The sequence below is a fragment of the Crinia signifera genome, chromosome 11 (assembly GCF_055691185.1).
Source record: "Crinia signifera chromosome 11, ASM5569118v1, whole genome shotgun sequence".
Taxonomy (NCBI): domain Eukaryota; kingdom Metazoa; phylum Chordata; class Amphibia; order Anura; family Myobatrachidae; genus Crinia; species Crinia signifera.
In genome coordinates, this window is record NC_139227.1 from 116,322,262 (window position 1) to 116,349,330 (window position 27,069).

The 27,069-nt window shown below is 44.4% G+C and overlaps 1 protein-coding gene across 15 annotated transcripts; it reads left to right on the forward strand.

Moving 5' to 3' along the window:
• CELF1 (CUGBP Elav-like family member 1) lies at positions 1-27,069 on the forward strand. Of its 15 annotated transcripts, none has more exons than XM_083164368.1 (16): positions 1-146; positions 3,331-3,404; positions 11,901-12,088; positions 12,336-12,418; positions 12,542-12,590; positions 13,369-13,503; positions 13,616-13,695; positions 13,819-13,980; positions 14,983-15,085; positions 15,321-15,449; positions 16,408-16,449; positions 19,098-19,208; positions 19,343-19,528; positions 20,307-20,471; positions 20,583-20,749; positions 24,401-27,069. In XM_083164368.1, the coding sequence occupies exons 3-15, from the start codon at positions 11,911-11,913 to the stop codon at positions 20,708-20,710; spliced, it is 1,551 nt and encodes a 516-aa protein (XP_083020494.1). In that variant the 5' UTR covers positions 1-146; positions 3,331-3,404; positions 11,901-11,910; the 3' UTR covers positions 20,711-20,749; positions 24,401-27,069. The 15 variants fall into 15 exon arrangements, with proteins under 15 accessions (XP_083020494.1, XP_083020495.1, XP_083020496.1 ...); XM_083164369.1 differs by having other exon boundaries at positions 107-229; XM_083164370.1 differs by lacking the exon at positions 1-146 and adding an exon at positions 516-535.

Genomic DNA, 27,069 nt, shown 5'->3' on the forward strand with positions numbered 1-27,069 from the left:
TGGGGCCGGCCCATTATTGGTCGCCTCATACTGCCCCCCACTCCCCCCCCCTGAGACCGCCTGGTGGATCCGCCCGGAAGTGCCGCCATTTTGGATCCTCTGCGCGTACAGACGGCGAGAGGAGCGTGACCCGGAGACCGCGAGTGGTAAGTGGGGGAGTCACGGCCGGGCCCCGGGTCCTCTCCGGGCCCCCGCAGCGCAGCCAAGCCGCGCCATGAGCCCCGTTATGGTATGTTACCCTCCCACCCCCGGGTAACGGGATCCCTGCAGGCGCCCCACCCCTCCGACACCCGCCCGGCCCAGCCTGGCTCTGCCGAGACCCGGGCTCCGTGCTGGCCATCTAGCCGGGCTCTCCGTCTGCCGTGCCCGCCCCTCCGGCCTAGCTCACCACGGGGACACGGCCACTCCCTGAGCCCCGGAGCGGTGTTCTCTGGCCCGGGCCGAGCATGGCGGCGCCTCCGTCCTCTATCCCGGGACTATAACGGCGCCTCCTCCTAATTCCCGGGCCTTTCCCGCTACACAGCCCCGGGGCACGGTGAGGGCAACCCCCGCTACTTCTAACGGGGGATCATCTGCCTGCTCTGTGTATATGGGGGGATTTGCCTGCTCTGTGTATATGGACGAGGGGGGAGTCTGCCTGCTCTGTGTATATGGACGAGGGGGGGAATCTGCCTGCTCTGTATATGGACGAGGGGGGGGGGGGGGATCTGCCTGCTCTGTGTATATGGACGAGGGGGGGGGGGAATCTGCCTGCTCTGTGTATATGGACGAGGGGGGGGGGGGAATCTGCCTGCTCTGTGTATATGGGGGGGGGAATCTGCCTGCTCTGTGTATATGGGGGGGGGAATCTGCCTGCTCTGTGTATATGGGGGGGGGAATCTGCCTGCTCTGTGTATATGGGGGGGGGAATCTGCCTGCTCTGTGTATATGGACGAGGGGGGGGGGAATCTGCCTGCTCTGTGTATATGGATGAGGGGGGGGGGGGGATCTGCCTGCTCTGTGTATATGGATGGGGGGGGGGGGGGGGGGGTGAATCTGCCTGCTCTGTGTATATGGATGAGGGGGGGGGGGGGGGGGTGAATCTGCCTGCTCTGTGTATATGGACAGGGGGGGGGTGAATCTGCCTGCTCTGTGTATATGGACAGGGGGGGGGTGAATCTGCCTGCTCTGTGTATATGGACAGGGGGGGGGGGGGGAATCTGCCTGCTCTGTGTATATGGACAGGGGGGGGGGGAATCTGCCTGCTCTGTGTATATGGACAGGGGGGGGGGGAATCTGCCTGCTCTGTGTATATGGACAGGGGGGGGGGGGAATCTGCCTGCTCTGTGTATATGGACAGGGGGGGGGGGAATCTGCCTGCTCTGTGTATATGGACGAGGGGGGGGGAATCTGCCTGCTCTGTGTATATGGACGAGGGGGGGGGAATCTGCCTGCTCTGTGTATATGGACGAGGGGGGATCTGCCTGCTCTGTGTATATGGACGAGGGGGGATCTGCCTGCTCTGTGTATGTGGACGATGGGGGGGATCATCTGCCTGCTCTGTGTATATGGGGGGGATCTGCCTGCTCTGTGTATATGAGGGAGGGAGGGTGGGGTCTGCCTGCTCTGTGTATTTGGATGGGGGGGGGGGAATCTGCCTGCACTGTGTATGAGGACGGGGGGCGGCCTGCTCTGTGTATATGGATGGGGGGGGGGGATAGATTCTGCATGCTCTGTGTATATCGAGGCAGTGAGGAAATGTGTCTGCTGTATGTGTTCGGCCTGCTCTGTGTATATTGGGGGGGGGGGGGTAGCTGCCTGCTCTGTGTATATTGGGGGGGGGGGGGGGGGTAGCTGCCTGCTCTGTGTATATTGGGGGGGGGGTAGCTGCCTGCTCTGTGTATATGGGGGGGTAGTTGCCTGCTCTGTGTATAGGGGGGGGGGGGCTGCCTGCTCTGTGGAGGGTCGTTCTGACTTCTGTTTGGTGAAGTATGCTTACTGTTGGAATGTATGGAGGGATGTGAGGCTCAGCCTGTACTGAGGATGTGGTGCTGTACAAATGAATAATGAACGTGAACAGATATACTACATCTTGCTGTACCCGGGCTTGCTCTCTCTGTGTGTGTGTGTGTGTGTGTGTGTGTATGTGTATATATAACTATAGAGCCACCTGCTTGTCCCTCATTCTGCTCCTCATCTCCACCTTGGCACTGAGGTATACGGAGTATGCCCATAACCTTTATCCAGGCCACAGCTTGGGCACAACAATCTCTGCTCTCCTCTCTCTCAGTACCTGTGTGCTGATGGGTCGATGCATTGGGTCAACGACTGAAGGTCAACATGGCTTAGGTTGACACATTAAATATGTCAACAGGGTTGAAAGGTCGACATTCAAGAGGTCGACGTGCTTTCACTTTTCTTGTCTTGCATGTCGACATGGACACCGTCACAGTGTACCTCGTCTGCTCGCCATGCTTCGGGCACGGTGCATCGCTGCGCTTGACACATTATTTCCCCTCCAAGCCCTAGTGGGTGGTAGGGCATGAAACACCGCCTGTTGGTACATGTCGGCAGAAAGGACAAGTGAAAAACTCATGACGACCTTGCCATTGTCAACCTAATGCTTAGGTTGGAAGGTTGACACATTCCATGTGTCGTCATAAGTCATGTGCTGATCATGTCTCCATGAGACAGCCCTGTCGATTTGGTGACAACTTCATGCTGGTGATGTCATGATGAGCCGTGCTTCCTTTCATACATATAGGACACTATGTACTAAGCCTTTGTGATAGGAAACGGCTTGGCCGGTACTTGGTCCAACTGCCATGTTAGAGGCTGACTGGAGCTGATTGGCTGATACTTTTACTTTCCCCAAGGCTTGAAGCCTCCCCCATACACTTGTGTGAGATATTGCGTGCTGCAGCAAGTGTCCCGGCAGCTGAATCTCATGCGATATATCATATACGGTCCCAGCAAGGGCAGTGGGTCCGATAAATCTATAGCGCAACACTTGCGATCTAGGGAACCGTGTATTGGATTAGATGTAAAACACACGCAAATTGCCACTTTTCAACCCATTCGACGGCCTGACGTGTCGCCATTGTCAAAATCCTGCAAATGCAAGGCCACCTTTACAGCAGTTCATGGACCCCAAACACTGTTTGCTACTTGAAGTGTAATCTCCTGAGCCCAGCCCTTAGGATTGGTTTGTACCTGGCTATGACTCCATAGTATCCGAATTGCTGAATTATCCCCGCGAACATTGAGCGTTTGCTGTTCTCTATACTATTTCATTTGTTTTTTTTTACTTTGTCTTTTAAATTGATACATTTTGTGTTTTGAACTTTTTAGGCACAATTTGGAATATCAGGGTCTCCAGAACTCCGGGCCACTTGCAGTCCTTTGAAGCTTTAGAGAACGCTAATGTAAGTCTTTTCGTGTTAATAGCACCCGTATTTACTGTATTGCTTGTGTTTCAAGAGTGTTTCTCTCTTGTTTTTACTACTATTAAAGTAGCTGTCCATTCACAGAATCCACCTCAGCCCTTCAGTAATGCTGAGGAAAATGTTTCTGCTCTCCCTTACCAGGAATCCCTCTTGTACCTGATACAAGCAGTGAGGTTACATAGTCAGGTTCTGCTTTCATTGCTAAGCTTCACATCCAAGCTGGTGGTCATGCAGTGCCGGAACCTCTTAGCAGTGTGATTCCCAGGTAACAGAATGCATAATGGCTTAACCAGGCATGTCCGAACTACGGCCCTCCAACTTGCCTTGCCTCAGTTTTACTATCAGGGAATGGAGAAACTATGGCAAGGCATGCTGGGATGTGTAGTTTCACAACAGCTGGAGGGCCACAGTTTGGACATGCCTGGGTTGTCCTACCAACTAAAAGCTTGTTCCTGTACCACTTTAGGAACTGTATACTAAGCTTTCTGTTTAAGCCATATTGCTTCATAATTTACCTATTTATTACTCTTGGACATTCTCGGTCTGATCAACCGAGAATTTGCAGCCGCGGATCGAGAAGGGGGCGTGGCCTCAAGAAGCGTCCGGGAATTGGCGAGCTGCGACCGGGAGCTTGTCGATTCCCTCGTGAAGTTGGGCTCGCTCTGCCGAGCTCCCCTGTTGAAATGCTGTCGGGGAGACAGCATTGAATAGGGCTCCGCAGCCATCTCCCCCCGTTAAGAATGACTGTGGGAGGATTGAATATCCCCCTAAAAGGGGTGGGAGAACACTTTGACGGTGTCTGTGTCAACATTCGGGACAAAAAAAAAACCCTGTGCAAAAAATCATGTCGACCATTTGACGGTTGACAATACCATTGCCGACCTGATGCTAATTGTCGACCATCAGTGGTCGACTCAAGGGTTGATGCTGTCGTGTGTACACGCAGGTTAATCTTGACTATTTATTTTATTTATTTACAGTCTCTTATATAGCGCAGCAGATTCCGTTGCGCTTTACAATAGTATACATTGTATTCAACTGCATGTACGGCGGGGGGGAGCAGGTGACCCCACGGAACGATATTCAGTGTGTATGCGCTGATACCTCGATTCCAGGGAACCGCTGAGGATAACTATCACTGAGCTTTACTGTGGCTCATGGACTACTACGTTTCTCCCATGGTTTTCTCAAAATTGAGGAGGGATTCCGTTACTAGCTATGTGCCCCAGCATTTATGGTGTAGCTAACAACACAGTAAGTTCCTGTGTACGTTTTTTGTGGGATGCGATATGGACAGAGTGTGCTGCTCGGTAATGGCACAACACATTGCATGAAAACCCACCTCCCCGATATGGGTCCCTCAGTTTGCGCACCCACTTGGCTCTGTGCTGTTGTACGCTGCATGTAGATGTATCCCAGTAAAGCAGGCATGTCCAAACAATGGCCCTCCAGCTGTGGTGAAAACTACAAGTCCCATCATGCCTTGCCACAGTTTTGCTATTAGGGAATGCGAAAACTAGGCATGCTGGGATGTGTAGTTTCACAACAGCTGGAGGGCCACAGTTTGGACATACCTGCAGTAAAGGCTTTACATCATGCTGCATATTCCTTTCTGCAATATATTGTAGGCTAGATTAGCTAGGGTTACCACACCTATTGTATTCCTTACCATTCATGTGTGTTTAGGCACATTTGGCATTGAAAGGGCTGAAGCAACATGTAGCTCATCTGATACACCAGCGTGTAAAGAGAACCTATTCTGAATTGTAATGTCTGTTAAAATCTTTGTATAGAGTAAATGTATAAAGTGCAACGGGCCTTATTGTAATTGTAACTTGTAGATCAGGTCTTACTAGTTACTTACTATTTCACAAACATAAAGCACAGATCTGTGGTGTACGGTGTTTGATCTGTGTCAGAACTCTTCATTCAGGCATTGTCTGTTCAACTGAGATGTGTCAAGATCAGGCATGTCCAAACTATGAAACTACAAGTCCCATCATGCCTTGCCACAGCTTTGCTATTAGGTAATGCTGAAACTATGGCAAGGCGTGCTGGGATGTGTAGTTTCACAACAGCTGGAGGGCCACAGTTTGGACATGTCTGGTCTAGGTTATTTGACTAGGGTTGCCAGAAGGTCTCGGCAATAGTGGGAGGGGGGTAGCAAGTCTTCGGAAGAGACAAGTGAAGCTTTAGACCAGGCATGTCCAATGTTGGCCCTCCAGATGTTTTGAAACTACACATCCCAGCATGCTTTGCAATAGTTTTACCATTCTCTAATAGCAAAACTGTGGCAAAGCATGCTGGGATGTGTAGTTTCACAACATCTGGAGGGCCAACGTTGGACATGCCTGCTTTAGACCTTGCTTCTACTTAACATGTTATAGAATGTCTTTAATACAAGATGGCTAGATTGCTATATCTTGTACGCTCTTAGCAAGTATTTGTCCATCTACCCCTGGTTCAGGAAATGCATGTGCTGGTCATGTGGCACGTGCCAGCTCATCGTGGTTAATTGGATAGACAATAGGTCACCCCTATTTGTCTGTGTAAGTGTGGCTTTCTCTAGCCACCAGATGTTGCAGGGATGGGCAACCTTTGACCCTCCAGCTGTTGCTGAACTACACATCCCAGCATGCACTGCTACAGTTTTGCTATTTGGCCATGCTAAATGCAAAGCATTCTGAGATGTGTAGTTCAACAACAGCTGGAGGGCTGAAGGTTCCCCATCCCTGAGATATTTGATGTGTCCATGGTTGTTTGTATTCTGATATTGCTTTACCCACAAATTGCCTGCATCCATTGTGTAGAATGACACTTAAACATTGAAGTCCTATATTTTTTTTTGTTCTTTGCAAGTTGCACTGACTTTGTCAATGTTTACATGTAGTAATACAGGCCATACATCAGGGTATTCTCTAAAACACCAATCGGTGGCGACCTGTCAGAAATTCTAAATGTAAAAAATCTGGTGGTGGAATTGCAGCAATCAGTCTCTGTATAGATCACATTAGGCAATTGATTAACTTGTATCATTTTGTGATTTATTTCATTTTCTAAAACTTGAGCATGTAGTAACACCAAGCCAGCATTTCAGATGCCACTCTTTGGTCATTTGTCATTGCCGATACGACAGTAAAGCCTCATACTCGTTAGAGAATATAGTAAAATATATAGTTCAGAAAGGGCTTTTAACTCCATACCTTTAAGGATGGTCCTCGTTAACGAAGATTGATGTCTAATGGACATGCAGTTGTCAACTAGCATTTTTATTTGCTATTTGAAGGTTATTAAAGGTCTCCTTGGTGACCTCCATGTGACTGGTCTCTGCTCAACATGTTAAATGGCGCAAGAAGTGTTTAAAAATACAGTACAGGCAGTTGCTTCCATTGACCGATGTCTTTACATGTGTAGTAGTAGCGTTGGAAGTGTAATGTAAAACCACTGGGCCAGAGGCTAACGTCCCTGTACACAACAAAGGTATCCGTTTACGGTGATCACTTGTATGCGGCATTTCCAGTCGTTATGAGCAAACTGATGTGTGTGTCATCAATGACACATGTCGGAATGCGTTTGTTGGTCTCTTCACTGTGTTTTTGTTTAGTATGCCACTGGCTTACTTATTTCCCCATCTATATAACACGCTCTATCCTCTTAAGCTTAATAAAATACATTTTTAAAACCGGTCAAAAGGGAAGTAAGTAAAACACTGGTTCGTTTCGTTATTCTATGGGTATGATTTTTTTCTTTTTGTAATAGAACAAGATACACAAGAAGACCTGCCCATTGCACAGCACTCCCTGCTGGGTTATTAGTTCAGTCCTACCCAAACTTTTATTCCCTCATACCTATCCTGTCAATGGGTCAACAGTGTTTGTCTACATTTGATTATTCAACACATATGTTCAACGTGATCAAGGTTGACATGAATAAAAGGTAGTCACAACCTGATCGACGCATAAATAGGTCGACACATTGTATATTTTTGGGGCCTTTACCATCCTAGTGGACTCTGATCGGGAACAGTGGTAGCAGAGGGAAGCACTACACTAATTGGAAGTCCACATGGCCAGGTGTCGACATTGACACCCAAAAGAGTGAAGAACTGGTATGCGGTTTCTAGGTCGACATGCGTAAAGTCTGCACCGGTTTGTCAAGTTTATATTTTATTTTTAAGTCGACATGTGGCGACAGGCGGTATTTCATGCCCTACCATCCACTAGAGTGTGGTTGGAGAATAAAATAATGTGCTGAATGTAGCAAGGCACCGTGCCCGAAGCATAGCGAGCGCACCAAGGGGACGCAGTACACTTTTACTTTCCCAAGAGCAAAGGTTCAGGTGTCCTGGAATAAAGGGACATTATGGCTAGCACAGCTACGAACTTCTGATATAGTGGGCAATGTATCGGCAGTGAAGAGAAGTTTCCGTTAGCAACCAAAACTTTTACCCACCCTTTTATAGAATGTACATTATAAATGCAACCTCAGTGCTGGTTGCTATGGGTAACTTCTCCCATAATATCTTGGTAATAGAGGTTACTAGGTTGACTAGAACTTTAGCTTTGTGCTAGTTCTGTCGATAAGGGGAACTACTCCGATAAGAATCAGGTTATGGGAGCATCGCGCAGGCTCCAACGCCATGTTACCATATAAACCTTTGCCATCTGTACCCACAAGATAAAACAATTTTTGTACCCGGGGTCTGTATTCAGTTCAGCTGGGCAATGTGCTGTAGTTATACCCTGCAGTGTAGCATCAATTCTACGCGTAGAGGCAAAAATAGACTGAAGGCTCTGGTTGGCATGGAAACGGTGGTTGAATATTTTTTCTTTATAGTGTTCACGCTGAGATTTTTTTTTTTGTTCCTTCAAATTTTTTTGCGTGTGGCTGTGAAGCTCCCCAGACCCCACAAACAGCAGCAACAATCTCATACCTGGTCTCTTTCGGCTAGTGCCGTGACAAACATCCTTAGATACTGAGCTTCTTGGGCGCTGGTCATCTGGTTTGCGTCTTTTACCTAAAATGTAAATTCTCTAAAGCTGGAGTCTGAACATACAAAAAAAGATAACTGGGGGGGGGGGGGGGGGGGGGGGGGGGGGGGGGGTGGTGGTTCCAATTAAGCACAATCAGGTGGGAAAATTTGCGATTTCTGCACCCAATGTTTTTTTTTTTTTTTTTTTTTTTTTAATGGCTATCCAATTAGATTGCCTTTTTAAAAAGAAAATACATTTTCATGAAAATACTGGTTTGGGGGGGAAAAAACCTGTGTTTTTCGCCGATTGCAGTTTTATTGTGACTAATGGGATAGCTTCCAGCAAGAACATTACATACGGTAATTTAACACAAGTAGTTGCACATTACCAAATCTTATACATGGCTATCTACTCCTCACCTGTATGAGGTGAAGTAGACCATTAGAGGCCACTTGACCGAGCAAATTACTCCTTTGTGTGCTAAAATATGTCGTAACAGAAAGTGAAAGCAATCTGTGCAGGGACACCGATCTGTTTCAAACTTGCTGGATATGTAGAGACAGAGCTGTGGACACAGGGATTGGAAGTAGGAGCAGATAGGGACTTGGGGAGGGTGGAGAGTTTGTAGGCTAATAACTGTCACAGCTCAAAGTGAAAGTACATTGCAGAAGCCGTCATGTTGACAGACTTTTAACTAGTATATCTATAATTTTCTACTTCTAGCTATTAGCAGGGGCTGGTTGTCTCTCACCTGTTGGTGGAGGGCGGGTAGAGGTGAGGGGAAGTGGTGCTGGTGGAGGGCGGGTAGAGGTGAGGGGAAGTGGTGCTGGTGGAGGGCGGGTAGAGGTGAGGGCAAGTGGTGCTGGTGGAGGGCGGGTAGAGGTGAAGGCTAGTGGTGTGGGTAGAGGTGAGGGCAAGTGGTGCTGGTGGAGGGTGGGTAGAGGTGAGGGCAAGTGGTGCTGGTGGAGGGCGGGTAGAGGTGAGGGCAAGTGGTGCTGGTGGAGGGCGAGGTGATGGAAAGTGGTGGAGCTTACAACCCAATGAATGATCATGAATCTCATTTAACGCTCTCCCTTAAGGTGTCACAGAAGTTATGTTTCAGGTTACATGTCAGTGATAACTTGTCCAGCCCTGTAGTATAAGTAACATTACCATTGCTCTGTGTCTGCAGAGATTTTGCTCTGTTTGGTAGGAAGCTGTGCGGATAATCTAGAAAGTCTTGGTTGTACGTAGTAGGCAAGGCCGCGGTTAAAATCGATTTTCCTCTTCTGTGTTTGGCAGCTGCCGGCATATTAACCTGTGTAATTTGTTTATCTATTTTCTAATATCACATGCGGATGTTGCTGACGACGTAATGATTTGCGGGGTGGCAGCGTGCCGAGCGCTGCCTTTTGCCTCCGGGACATAACTGTCACCCAGACAATCTGATGCAACTGGTTGTTTCCAATGTACCAGCGATCATTAGAAATAGATCTGTGGAAACACTACTTTCCCGGCAGTGTAACACCTAGCCGTATCCTCATTACCTACTATGGAGAGATGCACTACACGAGTAGTGCTGCGGTGCACAGAACATTCCCAGATCTAGTATAAGTGGTGGTGTAGGGGTAGTCCTATGTTGTGTAGATTAAGCTACAGATTGGAAGAATTAAAAGTGACGAGATCACTTGTATATACTTGCCTTATGGACACTTATAACCAATATAGTGTTGTCCAGTGGTTTCCAGTTTTTACAGGGTCATTTCCCTTTACTTAACACAATTAACCTGTCAGTAAATATTCTGATTACTGCAGCTAATTGAATGTAGCCACTGAGTGCTAATTTATGGAAAGTGTTGCACCCCTTGTAATCAGTATTGTACCGGCTGAGAAACAACAAGCTCCAGGTGCGTACACATGGAACGATTTGAAGGACAGTGTGGGCGTTCCTGATGGATGGGAACGACCAATTGTTCCGTGCTTCGTTATGGATGCGCGTACCTGCCGATCCTGAACGATGGTCTAGAATCTTCCCAGCATGCAGGAAGATCATAGAACAATGTTTTGTGTAGTGTATCAAAATCATTCCGTGTGTACGCACCATGAACAATTTGATACAGTCGTAACTGGCATCGTTCCGTGTGTGTGCACCTTTAGCTGTGTTATACAACTATATGTTATCTAAAGCCTTGTCTGACTATGCTATTTAATACCTTCTGTGGCCTAAAGCATTTTAGCACGCCATTCGCTGTATTTACTATAATATACAAGAGTAAAGCAATATTGAGTAGATACATTGGGGATAGATGAACAGAGCAATATTGGGGCAAATCGTTTTCTCCTTCGCCTAAGAGGTGGATGCAAAATAGTATTTTTTAATATCCCCTTGTCACAAGCAACAAAAGACTTTAAATCTTGTCACTTGACCACCGTGTGAGCCTGAAAGGCTGGAAAGATGGAGGAAATCCTGAAATCCTGCACGGTTGTGGGCTATTCTAGACTTTCTGAAAGACCAGAAGCGGGGTGAGGGGTACATGTTATGCAGTTGGGTGATGCTTCCAACACCCAGGCATAAACCAGTGGGTGTTTTATTTCATTCCGCTCTGTCACTCGCCCCTATCTCTATTGATCTGACGTTCTGTTTATCTGATGCTGCACTCAGTAATGCTTCGCCAGGGAAAAACACACAAAACAAGCTGGCGCATCAGCACTTTTATTGTGCCCTGAGCTGAGCCTCCCTTCACATGGTAACATCCCCTTTCAAATTGAACATAAACTTTTATTGCCCTCCCAGTCCATTCTGTCTGTCCGTTTTGTCCAATGCTGGGTTCATTGAGGACTCCGCTTGTCGTATCTCCCTCATAGTGTCTGTCCTCCGGGACGCCGTGCTATGTTTCTCCTGCCTTGCTCTCTTTGTAGTGTCTACATTTGTTCTCGGAGCTTGTCTGGGCGGAGTTGAGCTCTGTCTGCTTGTGTTTATTCCAGGGGGGCTAAGTAGACAGAACCATGGCTGCATTTAAACTTGATTTCCTGCCCGAGATGATGGTGGATCATTGCTCTTTGAATTCCAGCCCCGTGTAAGTGTTTTTTGGGCCATCTCTCCTTCCGTAGATCTGAGAGGTATCTCCGCTTTCAGTTGTTTTCGTGCCGTTTTTGTGGAATCTGCTCGTTGTCACTGATTTTATTGTGATTTTTTTCACCTTGGAGCAGATAACTCACCTCCACCTGTCTGAGGTCATCCTATGTGTGAGTGCTCGGTGTCCTGATTCAGTGCAGAACTTGATGACGAGGCAGCCATATTTTTTGTTTTTGGATAGTGCTGATGTGTGTGTGTGTGTGTGTGTGTATTCTAATCATGTTGTACATAACACCGGATTAACTCCTGATGTGGAGCTTTGTTAACTCTCCGTGTACTGTTCACTTGTGGAAAGTGTTTTAATCTGGTCTTGCATTTTGTAGTCTGTATGTGTCGCCTTTGTGTTTCTTTTTTATTAAAGCCATCACCTATGCATTATTTCTGTAGATCCAAGAAGATGAACGGAACCATGGATCACCCAGACCATCCGGATACAGATTCCATTAAGATGTTTGTGGGACAGATTCCTCGCAGCTGGTCAGAAAAAGAGCTGAGGGAGCTGTTCGAACAGTACGGTGCTGTCTATGAAATTAATGTCCTGCGAGACAGAGGCCAAACTCCTCCCCAGAGTAAAGGTGAACCTCCCCTCCACAGTGGTTGTTTCCAATAGATCCTGGTGCTGTCCCTACTTTTTAAATGTTTAAGTTAGATGCTCTGGGCAGATCCGGGGTGGGCCTGGTAGTAGCAGTCTCCTTTTTAGGTTTGTTGCACAACCAGTTTGCTTAGTTTAGATATGACATGGTGTGGGGAAGCCCTGTAGTCAGGATTTATTACAGACATCTGTCTTCTGTGATTTTGACTTGCTTTATTCCCCCATTGAAGGATGCTGTTTTATTACTTTCTACACACGTAAGGCTGCGTTAGAAGCACAGAACGCTCTTCATAACATGAAGATTCTTCCTGGAGTAAGTAAACGCAGTACAAACTCCGTGCATACGCTTGTTCTAACTATGTGCGGTGCACGCTTGGCGTTAGGAGGAGACAACGGCAGCTCCTAACTGGCCTGATTTCCCTTGTTTTGTCTCCAGATGCATCACCCCATACAAATGAAGCCAGCTGACAGTGAGAAGAATAACGGTAGGTGACGTAGTTCTAAGAGCTTTTCAGGGGTCTTCTAGCAGGTGTGACTGAGCTCTTAACACTTAGAGGCTGACCAAGGTGTCATCCACCGTTTGCTCCCTGCTCTTCCTTCCTGTTCAACGCAAACTTAGTGCCAGCGGATTAGTCATGGTCCTTTTCGCAGTCTTGTCACTTAATGAGACCAAAATGCTAAGCAGGTTTTTCCCCCAGTTATGTGTTTTTTTTTTTTTTCTTTATCACTAGATATGGGGGCTATCTCCCACTGATTTAACCCTTTTGAGTGCCAACATCTGTGAGAGACGCGCAAAATATCTGCTAAAAATGGCGTCTTTGCTCCGCTCGCACATTTGTTATATAAATTTAAAAAAATGTATAATAAAAAAAAAAAAAATATATATATATATATATATATATATATATATATATATATATATATATATATATATATATATATATATATATATATATATATATATATATATATATATATATATATATATATTTTACAGGTTATGATGAATACAAATGTTTGCGCGGCAATTTTCACACCTATTTTATCACATTCCCTTGGCATTCAAAACGGTGGTTATTAATGGGTCTGGACCAGTGTTCTCACCGGAGAACCCTGGCAGATCGCTCAGCCTCCCCCCCAATAGCAGCGGGACCATTCAGATCAAAGGCTCCCTCCCTTCATAACCCTTTTGATGACCAATATTGGACGTGTTCTGCTTCATCCCTATTTGGACTCTGTCTCATTCCGCACTTTGCCATATAGCTGTTGAAGATAGAAAGTTGTTCATTGGGATGGTGTCCAAGAAGTGTAACGAGAACGACATCCGGGTCATGTTCTCTCAGTTTGGCGCGATAGAAGAATGCAGAATCCTGCGGGGACCAGACGGACTGAGCAGAGGTGAGAGTAAGCATTGGCCGGAAGCGATTGTGCCTCTGTAATGTTACGTGTTGCTTGTACCAGTGTATGCAGTGGCTGCTTAACAACAGCTGTCCTCTCCTGTCCTCTGCAGGTTGTGCATTTATCACCTTTACAAGCAGGTCTATGGCACAGACGGCAATCAAATCCATGCACCAAGCACAAACCATGGAGGTGAGTCCTGTCCTGTGGGGTAATTAGAGCATACTGTGCTGCGTTCTCGTACAAACGGGCATTGTTTAATTAGTGTTTACTTAAGACGGCTGCCGAGCTCTTATTGGGATGTTTTGTATGCAGGGTTGCTCCTCTCCCATCGTTGTCAAGTTTGCAGACACCCAGAAGGACAAAGAACAGAAGCGAATGACACAGCAACTCCAGCAACAAATGCAGCAGATTAACGCCGCCTCTGTGTGGGGGAACCTGGCAGGACTCAACAGTCTGGCACCACAATATTTAGCAGTAAGTGTAGCGGCGTTTCTCTTCCGCTTCCCTCTCTGCGGTTTCCAGAAACATCGGTAGTAGAGAGAACGTCCTGTTCTGTATATTGTTTTTTGAGAATGGACCCTGCACAGGCTCCTCGGGAGACTCTTCGGATGGTGGGCATCTCTATGTCTTCTCTATGTCCATTATAGAGTTAAGCCCCGAACACCAGTAAATTCCTTTTTTGACTCACGGCACACCAAACAAGATTTTAAAATTGCTAAGGCACACCATCCGACCCCCACAGGGAAAAGCATATGGCCCCCACAGGGAAAAAAATACCAACCCATTGGCCTCATTTTGAAAAAAAAAAAAACCACCCCGATCCCCACAGGATAAAATACATTGGCCCACACGTTTACACAAGACACCAGTGAATAACAATTGACTGGTTGTGGTGGCGGCAGCGGCTGTAAACTGGTGTGAACATCTATAGCTCTGTTGGCACACTTGAGAACAGCATACGGCGCAGTGGTTGACCAACGCTGCCATACACACGTTTTTTTGAAAGCTTTCGCTCAGAAGGCCCCCTCTGAGCTATGTTGTTTACCCCTCCCCCAGTCATCCGCGCAGTATCGTTAATAGATATAATTTGAGCTGCGGCACCGCTGATAGTCAGCTACATCGGCGGTGCCGCTAATTGCCTAGTGTGTACAGGACTTCCGATATCCTTGTCTTATGCCATTTCTACATGCCCGGCTGCTGTGCAGGAGTCCACAAGTGTTTATTGGCTTTGTGGTGGATTGATGTTGCCTAACCCTTTTTTTTTTTTGCAGTGAAAAGATTATAAGTGTCCGTTGGGATATAACTTTTTATTTTTGCAGTGGTTGATTTTTGTTCTAATTCACCCAGTCCCTTCCCACTCACTCTTCTCCCATCCTTGTACCACCCTGTGGCTATCTGTGGTGTGTTACAGTTTCACCCCAGAACCGGAAACAAACCCTCACTCTCCTTCTTGTTTTGTTTTGGTGTAATGTCTAGCTTTATTTGCAGCTCCTCCAGCAGACAGCCTCCTCCGGCAACCTCAACTCCCTAAGTGGCCTCCACCCCATGGGAGGTGAGTACTCCACGGGGAGGACAACAGGTGTGTGTGCTTTTTTTTATTTATTCGTTTTTTTTTTTTTTTTACACGTTCTGTCTTTTTTTTTTTTCTAGTTTAAATGTAAAGGATTTCACCTCATTACCAGTCACAATCAACCCTCTAATTCTGTTATACCCCCAAAAAACACAAAATATACTAGCGATTTTAGCCATTGATCGGACTTGAGCTGATGGGCTTGATGCACGTGGCGTTCTCATGCCTGTGTTGCGTGTTACAGGACTCAGTGCCATGCAGATACAGAACTTGGCAGCTTTAGCAGCAGCTGCCAGCGTTGCACAGAATCCAACCAGTGCAGGCTCGGCACTCACTTCTTCCAGCAGCCCCCTCAGCATCCTGACCAGTTCTGGTGAGCTGCACATGTTTTCTGCCAACTGTCTGTCCATTTGCAGGACATGCTACTAAAGTCGCCTTATTTCAGGGGCAGGTACCGGTTCCAGCCCAAGATAGAGGTCTAGGGTCCACACCCGGTCTCGGGTGACTGGACTTGTGAACCGGGAGCACTCAGTATTTTCGTAAAGGGGAAATTATACCCATAGTGTAGTATTTGTAATGGCATGTTTTATTTCCTTTGTAATTATTTAACCGTTCTGTTCAAGGAGGGGGGAACGGTCATTAGGTTGACACTATTAAGGTAGACAGGCCTAATGTTGACACACCTACGTTTGGCAAGTTCAAAAGGTCGACATGAGCATTATGTCAACATTGGGAAGGTTGACAGTTAAAAGGTCAACGTGGTGTTTTTTTTTTTTTTTTTTTTTTGAGACGGCAGGAAGTATTTCATGCCCTACCGTCCAATTGTAGCGTGCCCGGCGTAGCGAGGCACCGTGTTTGAAGCTTGGCGAGTGCACCAATACAGTGACTATGTTGACATTCGGAACAAATAAAATGTGAAAAACCCATGTCGACCATTTGACAGTCGACGTTCCTAATGTCGACCTTAATTTGGTCAATCTAATGATCCATACCCATTCAAGGAATGTACTGTTAAACTGCTATTACATGATAAAGTATGTGTGTGCTAGCAATATCCGATTTTGTCCAGTAGGTGTCACTGTTCTGTAGGAGTCTTTGGACAGTGTCTAATCATTAAAATGGACATAGTATGCCTGTTGCCGTAAGCATGAGCCATTGAACTCGTACGCATCAGAATGTAGCCATTGAGCAAGAGATCTGCATTATATTTGGGGAAAGATTAATAATACCTATGTAATGGGGGCATATACTTTTTCATTGTGATTTATCTGTTGTTTTTTTAAGCTAATCAAAATAAATGATAAATGATAAATCATTTTTCTCTATTGCAGGCCCATATGGAATGCATACACAGAAAAATGAAGACCTTTTTTGTTAGTATTCATTTACAGAAACTGTTCTATATACTGGGATTGTAATTGGTATCGGCGATCTGTTCATTGAACCTCTCGGGAGGTCTGCGGCCATGCTACACGATGGCTCCCTCTGCATTGAGTAGTATTAATAACCGTTCATATTGAAAGCCGTGATTTTGAGTATAATTTGCTTTTGCTTTTTAACTGTAAGCGGCTCAGTTAGTTCTCGGCTGTGATATCGGAATCCTTTGCAGGCGAAATCGACACCATCTTACTGACTGTCTAACCATACAGTGCAAGTAATGAGAGGTTGCGCCTTAAAGGTGGCCATACACACGCAGATTTATCTGCAGATCTGTCTGGTTGGAACAAAAACATGGTTATGGATGAGAGCAAATGACAGTTGACCATTTGCTTGGAAATGCTGGAAAACGGACAAACTGTCACTCATCCATAACCATGTGTTTGTTCCAACCAGCCAGATCTGAAGATAAATCTTACTAGTGTATGGGCCCCCTTAGAGCAAGAATCTAAAGATCCACTCTTTGTTGCCTAAGGGGGCACTTTAATTGTTTTCTTGCATCCCATCTAAAGGGCTAAACCCAAATAAACTAATGGGAACTAAGCAAAATGAATCCTATTTCAGCTAGCCGCCACTTTGGCTGGTTAGCCAAAATGTGTCCCCCACAGCTAATCACGTCTTCATAAAGCAACAATTGAATTGCTCCCTTTTTGGTGCCATCTAGTAATGACTGCTAGGAAAAAGTTAAACCTCTTCAGCAACCCTCCCTTTTACCGTCTCACGTTTTTGAACGCCCCTCTATGCAGAGTTAGGAGCAACCTTTTTATTCAGATCTTCCTAACTTTTTATATTCCCCGGAAGCGGGTGTACATTAAGATCTGGCCTGCAATTGGTTCCGGCTATGCTTATACTAAATGGGATTTTTTGTATGCTTTATGCATGAAGTGTCTGATTTTCTCATGTTTTGGGGGATAACACCGTCTAGGTCTGGGCTAACTGCTGTTCCAGAGAAATCTGTACCAGGCAATTCTGCCCATTCTCCGGGCACTATAAATATTTTGATTGTCTTTGTTTGGGACACGGGTCCATGATTTCCTGGAAGGCTGACCACCCACCCAATACACTAACTGAGGTATCACATGCGATACCGTGGCAACTGTCCGCCGGCTGGACCACATACGCTACATTTGTCGTATGAGACCCCATCAAGTACTGCCAGATCCAAAATATGTCATGTGCAGCACTTACTATCTCTGGTCCCCTGTGAATCAGAGGTTAGGCACATACGATTTGGGCGCTTTTCACTAGATTTTTCGACCCGATTCGTCAGAATCAGGTGAAGAGAGTCCAAATTGTATAAGTGTATGGCCAGCTTTATAGTCATGTCTTGAATATGGAAGGACTTTGTATCTAATGGAACTGGAGAGAACAATGGGGCTATAAAGGATAAATTCAGGGATCCTCACTTCTATTCCAGCACTTTCCATACCCACTGGGATATAGAAATCGATCTATCCATACACAAAAATATAATATAGTAATTAAACGTGTGTTATAGATTTCAGTCAAAAATAATCAATATAATGGTAGCCCGTTATCTTGTCCTACTGTTACTTGGTCGAAGAGTTGTAACACACCATCCAAAGAGAAATGTCCCTCCATAGGTTGTCCCTAGCAACCAATAGCCGTCATTAATTCAGAACATTTTGTATAATAATTGCTACTTGAAGCTTCTTGTCTTGGTTAAATCATTTGGTTCCCCTATGTTGTAGTACTGCATTCAGAACATCTTCAGTTGGAACTGAAAGACATTTTTCTTATTTCCCATGTCACCAAATGCCATTTTTGGTCACCATCAGTTCCTTGGGTCACGTGATCACCTCTTCAGATGTTTGCATTAAATTGCCCTCAGTATTGGCATGTGCCCTGCAAAAATACTGCTACTAATTGTTCCCAAATGTAATTACTTGTTACACACTGATCATGTAACCGGTTCCCCCCACCACCAGTGGTATCAGCAGCGCCCACTATATATACACATTTTATATTATTTTATGACACGTACACCATACACGGAATGGTGCGAATAATACCCCTCCCCATAAGATTTCTATAGGAGTTGGATAGTTCTAATATAGCCCAGGTCCCGATTTAGCTTAGAATTGTCCCCGTTTTACGCTAAGGAGTCCTGTGCAAATATTTATTCTGCAGACATTCCCATCTATTGGAAGGAAAGGGTGGGCTGTGGATAAGGTCCTTGACTTTATCCTTTCCACATATCTGGTTTCTTATAGAAAGATACAGGAACAATAATTTGGCAATCCGTGTTTGTTTTAGAAATCGATGTACTAAAAGAGATCATGTTCATTCTCTCTGTTGTGATGCTTCTAGCACGGTGTGGTCTGTATTTCAGCATTGATATACAGACTACACCTGTGCTACAAGCACCACGGCAGACAGCGACCCCCCCCTAAGATGGGGAAGAGGAACTGCATGGGTTATGAAAGATGTAGAGTGCTAGAAAGAACACTAAAACAGATTAGGCAAATCTTAGTCGTGTTTGGTAGAACTACCCTTTACATGGTGTGTTTGAGTGTTACTTATGTGTTTTGTTGTCCCTCCCCCCAATTTTTCCCTATCTCAGGTTCATCCCCAAGTTCCAATAACAGCTCATCCATCAACCCCATGACATCTCTTGGTGCTCTGCAGACTCTGGCTGGTGCTACCGCCGGGCTCAATGTTGGTTCTTTAGCAGGTGCGGAATTCAGCTTAAATAGTATCCTACACTGTAGCCTATAGTACATCAGTGATCAACTTTCATCATTTTATCCCAATCGTTTGTTTTATTTACAATATTTATTGTATTTAATGCAAATCTCTTCTCCGCAGGTATGGCTGCTTTAAATGGTGGTCTGGGTGGCAGCGGCCTCTCCAACGGCACTGGTAGTACAATGGAGGCCTTGAGTCAAGCTTACTCTGGCATTCAGCAGTACGCAGCCGCTGCTCTGCCCTCCCTCTACAACCAGAGCCTGTTATCACAGCAGGGCCTGGGTGCTGCAGGAAGTCAGAAGGAAGGTGAGCGCGAGCACATTTCATATTTTCTTTTTTTTCTAATGGGTATTTAAATAGAAAGGCATATGGCATATCTGTGATCCAGCATAATTGTCAGATAGGACATTGAACCGTTGGCTTGTACACAACTATCCGTATTTATACAAGTGGAGAAACTCTAGCAACAGATACCTTTCACGTTTTATCAGAGGTAGGGGATTAGGTGTAAACGGTCCCAGGACTTTAGGTTGACGCAGCGTATGGCAAACATCATTTTTGTTTAGCTTTTTTCATACTTTCCCATTCATAGTCCAAGTGGGTGTTGCTATAACCAGTCACCTTGTGTAAAGTGTAGCAAGGGTATCTGTACACTAATTGTTAGTCCATGTGCTACAAAATAAAAACTGACGCCCCCAAAAAAGTGAAAAAACAACCTCAGGTCAATCTTTTTTACGTGTTGACATTTTGCTTATGTCAACCTTTTTTTTATTTTTTTGAACGTCAGCCTAGACTCTGACGTAATTACTGTGGACCCTATGAACCACACACCCATGTAAACCGGGTACATTTCCCTCTTAGTACACATCCAGGACATTCACCCCACTATGGCAGGTCCCCACTCCTACACTTCCTGGGATAGTGCCTGAGCGATATATTACCCACTTTCCTCTTCATGGGTGCCTGTTTTTACCCCACCTCTGTAAGCCTGATGCTCCCCTCCTAGGCCGATTTGGTAGGGAGGGGATATGATGCTTGTTTGATTTATTTTTGATTCACGTTGTTGCTGTTTCATGTCTAACAGATGGGTCTCTGTATCTCTTAGGCCCAGAGGGAGCGAACCTCTTCATATACCACTTGCCCCAGGAGTTCGGTGACCAAGACATCCTGCAAATGTTCATGCCGTTTGGAAATGTCGTGTCCGCCAAAGTTTTCATCGATAAACAAACAAACCTCAGCAAGTGTTTTGGTGAGTCTTTTCACCCGATGCGGCGTTTACGCTTCTGTTGTCCTCGTTTCAGTCTGTCGTGTTTTTTATTGTTTTGTCGCCCCTTTAATTAACCATGTGCATGTCTGTCAGGTTTCGTGAGCTATGACAATCCAGTTTCCGCTCAGGCTGCTATCCAGTCCATGAACGGCTTTCAGATCGGAATGAAACGTCTGAAAGTTCAGCTTAAACGCTCGAAGAATGACAGCAAACCATACTGAACTGTACTGCCCCGGGAAGTGAGCGAGAAGGATGTTCTGGTAAGTGTGTGATGGAGAGGCCAAAACCAGGATGTGTGGCTGGAAGAGAGCGCACTTGGTAGGAACACACAGACTATGCTGTCTCACAGCAGCCCCGACGCATCTTCATGTCCTAAAAAGCCAGAAGCCTCTTTCCCTCCTAAAGACTCTGGGTACAACTTTTTGTTGTGAATTTTTGCTTCATATGGAAGAAAAGCTTGTACTACTTGTTCCAAGTGTTTTTATTTTGGAGTTTAGGTGCCATATCAGTGGTTTTTATGCTTAATTATTATTTGGACTTTTGCTGTGTTTGTATAAATGTGTGACGAGTCCCCAGTGCCAGAACCGTTGGAAAGGGAGAGAACGAGCGGCCGTATTTCTGGCACAAAACAGCCTTAGAAAACTCATTTGTCTGCTTCACCTGCTGTTACCCTGCGATTAGACAGCCTGAGGCCGCTGACCCTATGGTCTAGAGCTTGATAGGGTCACTTAATATATTTTATTTTTTTAATACACTTTTTAAAATATTTTTCACATTATTTTGCGGTACATGATCTAAGTAGTTGGAATGTCCCATTTCAGATGTGTAAACATTACGTTGCTGCGATTATCACGCCTTCCCCCATTGTTACGCTCTTCCTATACTGAAAACACCGTAACTCTGTTTTCAGAACACAGTTAGAGCGAAGAGATCAGCCATGTAAAGCAGGCCTGCTATTTTGTGGACCGTACCAATGCGGTGTTGAAATTGTGACAACGGTAATTCCTAGTGATTTGACAGGGGCCACCTTTTGATCTGCATTAGCTCCGCCCACCAAAAGGCTGCCACTCCCATGTTTGCGTGTGAGTAACGGATCTACTCGAGGTCCCAACACATGAATTGCACCTTGTATTTGCAGAGTGTAAGAGCCAAACATTAGCTTATTATTTCAGGTGTTCCCTTTTTTGTTTTTGTCTTTTTTTTTTTTTTTCCTCCAACGTGTGATGCAGCAATGGTAAAGCACAATGCAATATATTAAACTTTTTAAAACTTTCTAACATAAAAACCCAGCCGGTCTTTTTCACCAGGCTGAACATGTTTACGAAGGCCCATTCCCTTCGCTGTAGATGGCCAAGCGGGCACAGGGTCTAAACCGTTTTTAAAAGGACCGATTCTCTCAAACACTGACGGACTGGCGTCCGTTGTTGCGTAGTAGTATAGAAACGTATTTCATGCGCCTGTCTGTGTGTGTATGTACTCTCCTGTGCATACCTACATACATGTCTCGTGACATACATGCTGAAGAAAATCTGCTAAAACTTGAATAATGTATAACTCAGAGAAAAATGTGTTTTCAAAGTTTTGATTTGGTATAATGTGAAAGGTGTTGAGGCTTCTAGGCTCCTGATAGAATCTTTTCTACAAGTGTATAAAAAAAAAAAAACAAATCAAGCGGAAAAAGACAATTGAAGGAAAAACAAGCCTGTTAGAATGTCATTTCTATTTTTATAAAGGTTTTATACAGCTCGGACGAGTGAGCAATATTTATTGCCTAAATTATTTCACTTGGGAAGAGATTTTGTAGAATTCGGAAGATTTTATTTTGTGTGTTTGTACAGATTACTCTACATCGTGTTTATTAAAACCTTTTTACGATGTGTGCGGAGGGGCACAAATCATGCCCGACGGAAGAGGCTGACCGAGTTATAAATGTTAAACGCGTCTCTTCCTGATTTGTCAGTATTTAAACCCTCCACAGCTCGTCTCTGGTATTTCAGCCTCCTACCTGCTTAACAGCGCTAGACAAGTGTAGACAACTTCAATTTAGTGAGAAACGTATTGGGACGGATTTATTGTGGCAGTCCAGTGTTGTGCAGGATGCCAGCTGAACTCAGAGGTTGATTTTTATTTTATTTTTAAGGGGCAGTCCTTTATAAGGCATGGTTATGTCCTTTAAAAAAAAAAAAAAAAAAAAAAAAAAAAACCTCTGTTCGACCTGCTCCACAGCTGGACTCGCACCGCATCACATCCAGCTAATGTCACCTTGTCTGTAGACTTTGTTGGCTTTCCAGATGCTTGTGTCCCTCCCCTGCAATAACTAGCGCTGTTAAAATATTAGCTGCAAAATGCTGGAAGGGGGAGGAACAGACTACCAGCAGTGTTTTCAGGGGTGAAGCAGGTGGGTTCGTATAGACCGTGCTGAATTCTTAACGGAAAGGTGCACATTTCAGTCATGTGATCGTTTAGTGACTGATTCAAGCAAGCGCTTTGTGACCAGAAACCTTTCTGTGCAAATACCAGTTCAGCTATATACAGACTTGAACCACAGTGCCAAACTTATTTTAATATCCATCATATGGGTAAGCAGACTGCTGTATAAGGGTTTGTGCGTCATCTGTCACGGGTGAGACAATGCGGCACATTGTATTAAGAGGTAGCGGCGGCTGTAAAAGATCTGGAAGAATTTATTTAGTTTTGTAAACGATATAATATTTATAGTGGCGTTGTGGTATTTTCCTCCTTGTAATGCTTGCTTTCCCAGATTGCTTAATGATGTCAAAAGTGGCCGAGCCTCCCCCATTGAAAGCCTTACATGTGACACATTGCATGTGTGCATAATATAGCAATAGTGCGCTGTTGTTTTTTTTTTTTTGCTGTTTAAAATTCTTAGATCATCAATAGCTGGTTACATATCCCTCAATGTTGCGGAGTAGGAAACCACAATGTTGCGTTCAGCAGGCAACTTCCCTCTTGAGTTACGTAACATATATCTTTCCATTTATCTTCCATTGATCCCTATGACTGCAAAACAATTTCACAAGGAAGCTTGATTAGCTCATAGAGGCTGCAGCGAACTATAAACTGATACAGGCAATGTAACAAGTAGGGGCAGGGATCCACCAGCTAAAGGGCCACTGTTTGCCCAAAGCCTGTCATGCAGATGGAGACTGAAGACCAGAGTCGAGACGTGGGCTGTCCTTTTTTTAAAAATTATTTTTTAACTGAAATTTTTTTTTTTTTTAAATATCCATTAAATGTTGCCAAAAAAGAAAAAAAAGTGGAGTAAACACACTTCGGTTATAATGAAAGCCATGGGATTCTCACTGAAACTTCTGAGAATAGTGTCTCCATCATGGCTTCCGCTTATCAATGCATGCTGGGAAGACGGGCAGTGGTCCTTTTTTTTTTTTTTAGGGCTGCTGCTGGTTTTACCATCATTCTAGTTGGGCTCCACAGCCTCGAGGAGAACTCAGCAGAGAAAGTCACTGCTCCACAAGCTGACCACAAAAGTCCAGAGTTTACATGGAGCGGTTTGGTTTCTGTTGGTCTTCATGCTGCCGCTCCTTTCCCATTGTGTCCATGTGGGGTGCTGGGCTGGCTCCAACTATTGGGTTCTTTTTTTTTTTTTGCATGGTGATTCTAGTCTCTCTAATTTTATGTCTGTTGGGTGTGTGTTGTCCCTCCCAGACCCTCTCACAGTTCCGTGTACATGCGTGTGACATTATGTTGTGTCCCCTTCAAGACACCGAGGACCTTTTTATAGAAGTGTACTGTGGTCCCCGGTGTCTCTGCATGTTCTTACTGAGCTAGGCCCCTGTGTCTAGCTGTGTCTTTCTCTCTGTGATTTGATGTATTGCGTTGTGTAACTCAGTGCTTCTCCCTGTTTTCTCCGGTTTGTTTTTGTTTTCTAGATCCCTTCCTGCCATTTGTCCATCATTGTGCCTCTAAAGCATGTCGGTGTGGCGTTCAAGTACATCGTCCAAATCCTTGTTTCTTCAGCTTCTTTGATGCTTGAACTCTCACCTCTGAACTTGTGTTGACCTTTTTTTGATGCTAATGTGTATTTTTTACCATGTTGTTGTGTTTTTTTGTTTTCTCTTTTTCTCTAAGTTTTTCTTGCGTGTTGCCAAATTGGCTTTGCTACAAAGACTGCGAAGAGGGACACAATATTTAAATCTCGCATTTGATTATTATTATTAACAAAAAAAAAAATTATATAAATCTATTTTTCTAGAAATTCATAAAGTAACCACTTAATTTTGGGATGATAATTTGTACCTAATCTTTTGAGCAGGCCTAGCTGGCACACTTTGTTTAATATTTGTCTTTTTATTTTATTTTTGTGTGTGTGTTTCTACCAACCAAATTCAATCTGTACCTCCCTCTTTACTTGAGCTAGTGGGGGGATTGGGGTAGGGGGCTTTATTTTGGTGTTTTTATTTTTTAACTAAACGTTGTCATTGGAATCTAATAAGAGGTCACATTTTGCTGTCTACAAAATGAAATGGCTTTTTGTGTTTTGGAAATTATTATTTTTAGTATGGAGTGTTGTAACTCTTCATATTGTGTAATAATGCTTGTGCGTATTTCCCCCACCCAAACATGCACAGACCCAAACTGCCCAGATCTTATGCTTGGCCCAGCAGATCTGTCCAATTTTTTTTTTATTTTTTTTTATTTGGGGGTGCTGTGACTATTCTTAAAGAAGCCATCCCTTCAGCAAAATGTGACCAGATTTGTTTTCTCATTAAACTAATTGTGCCAAAAGAAAAAAAAAAAATTATTATGCCTTGTCCTCTAAATGTCTATTTCTTTGCCGCTCAGAGTATAGAACACCCCTCTGGGGGCGGGATCACTGAACTTCATTTATTTTTCTGTTTTAGAGGTAAAATGCAAAGCAGGGGTGTAAAACATCTTTTTAGAACATTTACTTTGTGTGTCTTTTTAATTTTGCATTTTTTCTTGTTTGAATAGATGTGCAGTACAAGGTATCTCTGCTGTGTGCTCAGACTGGGCTGCGCCTTCTTACCTCCGAAATGACAGGGTGATTTCACTGTCCAGTGACGGTGACAAAATAAGTAGTCCCTAGAGCTCAGTGCTGATTCTGAGCCTATTTCTTGGGGATTGCTTCTTACGCTGGCTGTTTTCAGTGACCAGCCAATAGGAGATCCTCTTGACTCGTAGCGTAAAACGAAAATGGACAAAAGAATGCAACTTTCTTACATGATGCACTGCAAGAATCTTGCTCTTGACTACACACTGGTAGTTAAAACTGTGCTGCCGCTGTGTGTATGCCCACCTGATGGTATCCAGTTACAGGCCGAGTCAGCTGTTATATTGCTTCCGTCTTGAAGCATTCTGGGAATGATAGCCACTAAAGTTTTACCAAGTCGGCCGAGCGTTCCTGTGCAAGGTAACCTCTTTGTGCTCCCTCTTGGGGTGCCTTTGTCTGCAGGGTATAACCCAAACTCTCCATCCCCTAGTGTTACGCCATTAAGTGCGTGTTTTTTTTTTTGTTTTTTTATATATTTCTTTGTATTTGGAGGCAGGAATCGCCCAGCACAGTCTCTGCACACAGCTCCAACCAGGGCTGATCCGTTTATAAGCCCGCTGAGAAGGGAGTGACTCCTCTTCCTCACAACCTACGTCTTGAATGAGAAGCTCTTAATACAAAAAAAAAAAAAACCAACAAAAAAAACGGGAGAGCGCGTGCTCTCCTGGTCAAACAAAATGCCAAAACGGCTGTCTTCTGACTACTTTTTAAACAACGAAGATGAATTTAAAAAGTTTTGTGGTGATTTTATGCATTGACATAATGTTACCTCCGCCTTCCTAATATCTGCCTGCTTTTTTGTGAATAATTCTATATCAAGTTTAAAAAAAAAAGAAAAAAAAAAAAAAACCTTTTGGAGACAAACCTGTGGGCTTTTATATTGGTACAAACTGATTGTAGTTAACACTAGGATTTTGTACAGTTTTTTGCCTTTTTCTACTAGAAAACAATGTAAAGTGATTTATTTCACAATGTGAAGTCAAGAGAAAAAAAAAGTTGCCACTATTTGACCAAGTCGTCCTTCTGTGCTGCCGTGAACAGGACTCATTAAATCTTCACTTTTCCCTTCCTCACAGACGCTTTTCTTAATTGTCTTGAATTTGTTTTCATTTTAATTTTTTTTTCTTGATTTGCAAAGCAAAATTTAGTGTTCTGTTTTTTTGTGTTTGTTTTTCTTTTCTGTGTGAAATTGTGTTGTAAAATGTAGAAAATATGAATTTTCTTTAATGGTTTAAGAGGAAAAAAAAATAAAATAAAAAAATAAAAATGAGGTAACCACTACTGCGTAGCTGATCGCTGAGTTTGTGGGTTAAAAGAAATCTAAGTTTGAAGCCAGCGTGTCTGTTAAATTGATTAACCCTTTGTAACCTTTTCTTTCTTATCCCTCCTGCCCTCTCCCACCCTGGGTATTTACCAATGTTTTAATTGTGCACACACAAACACACACACCGTTCTGACTAGAAGTCATTTTGTAAACAAAGTGTGGTACCTTTCTTTGTTTGTTTGCTATTAAATTGTTTGAGAAGA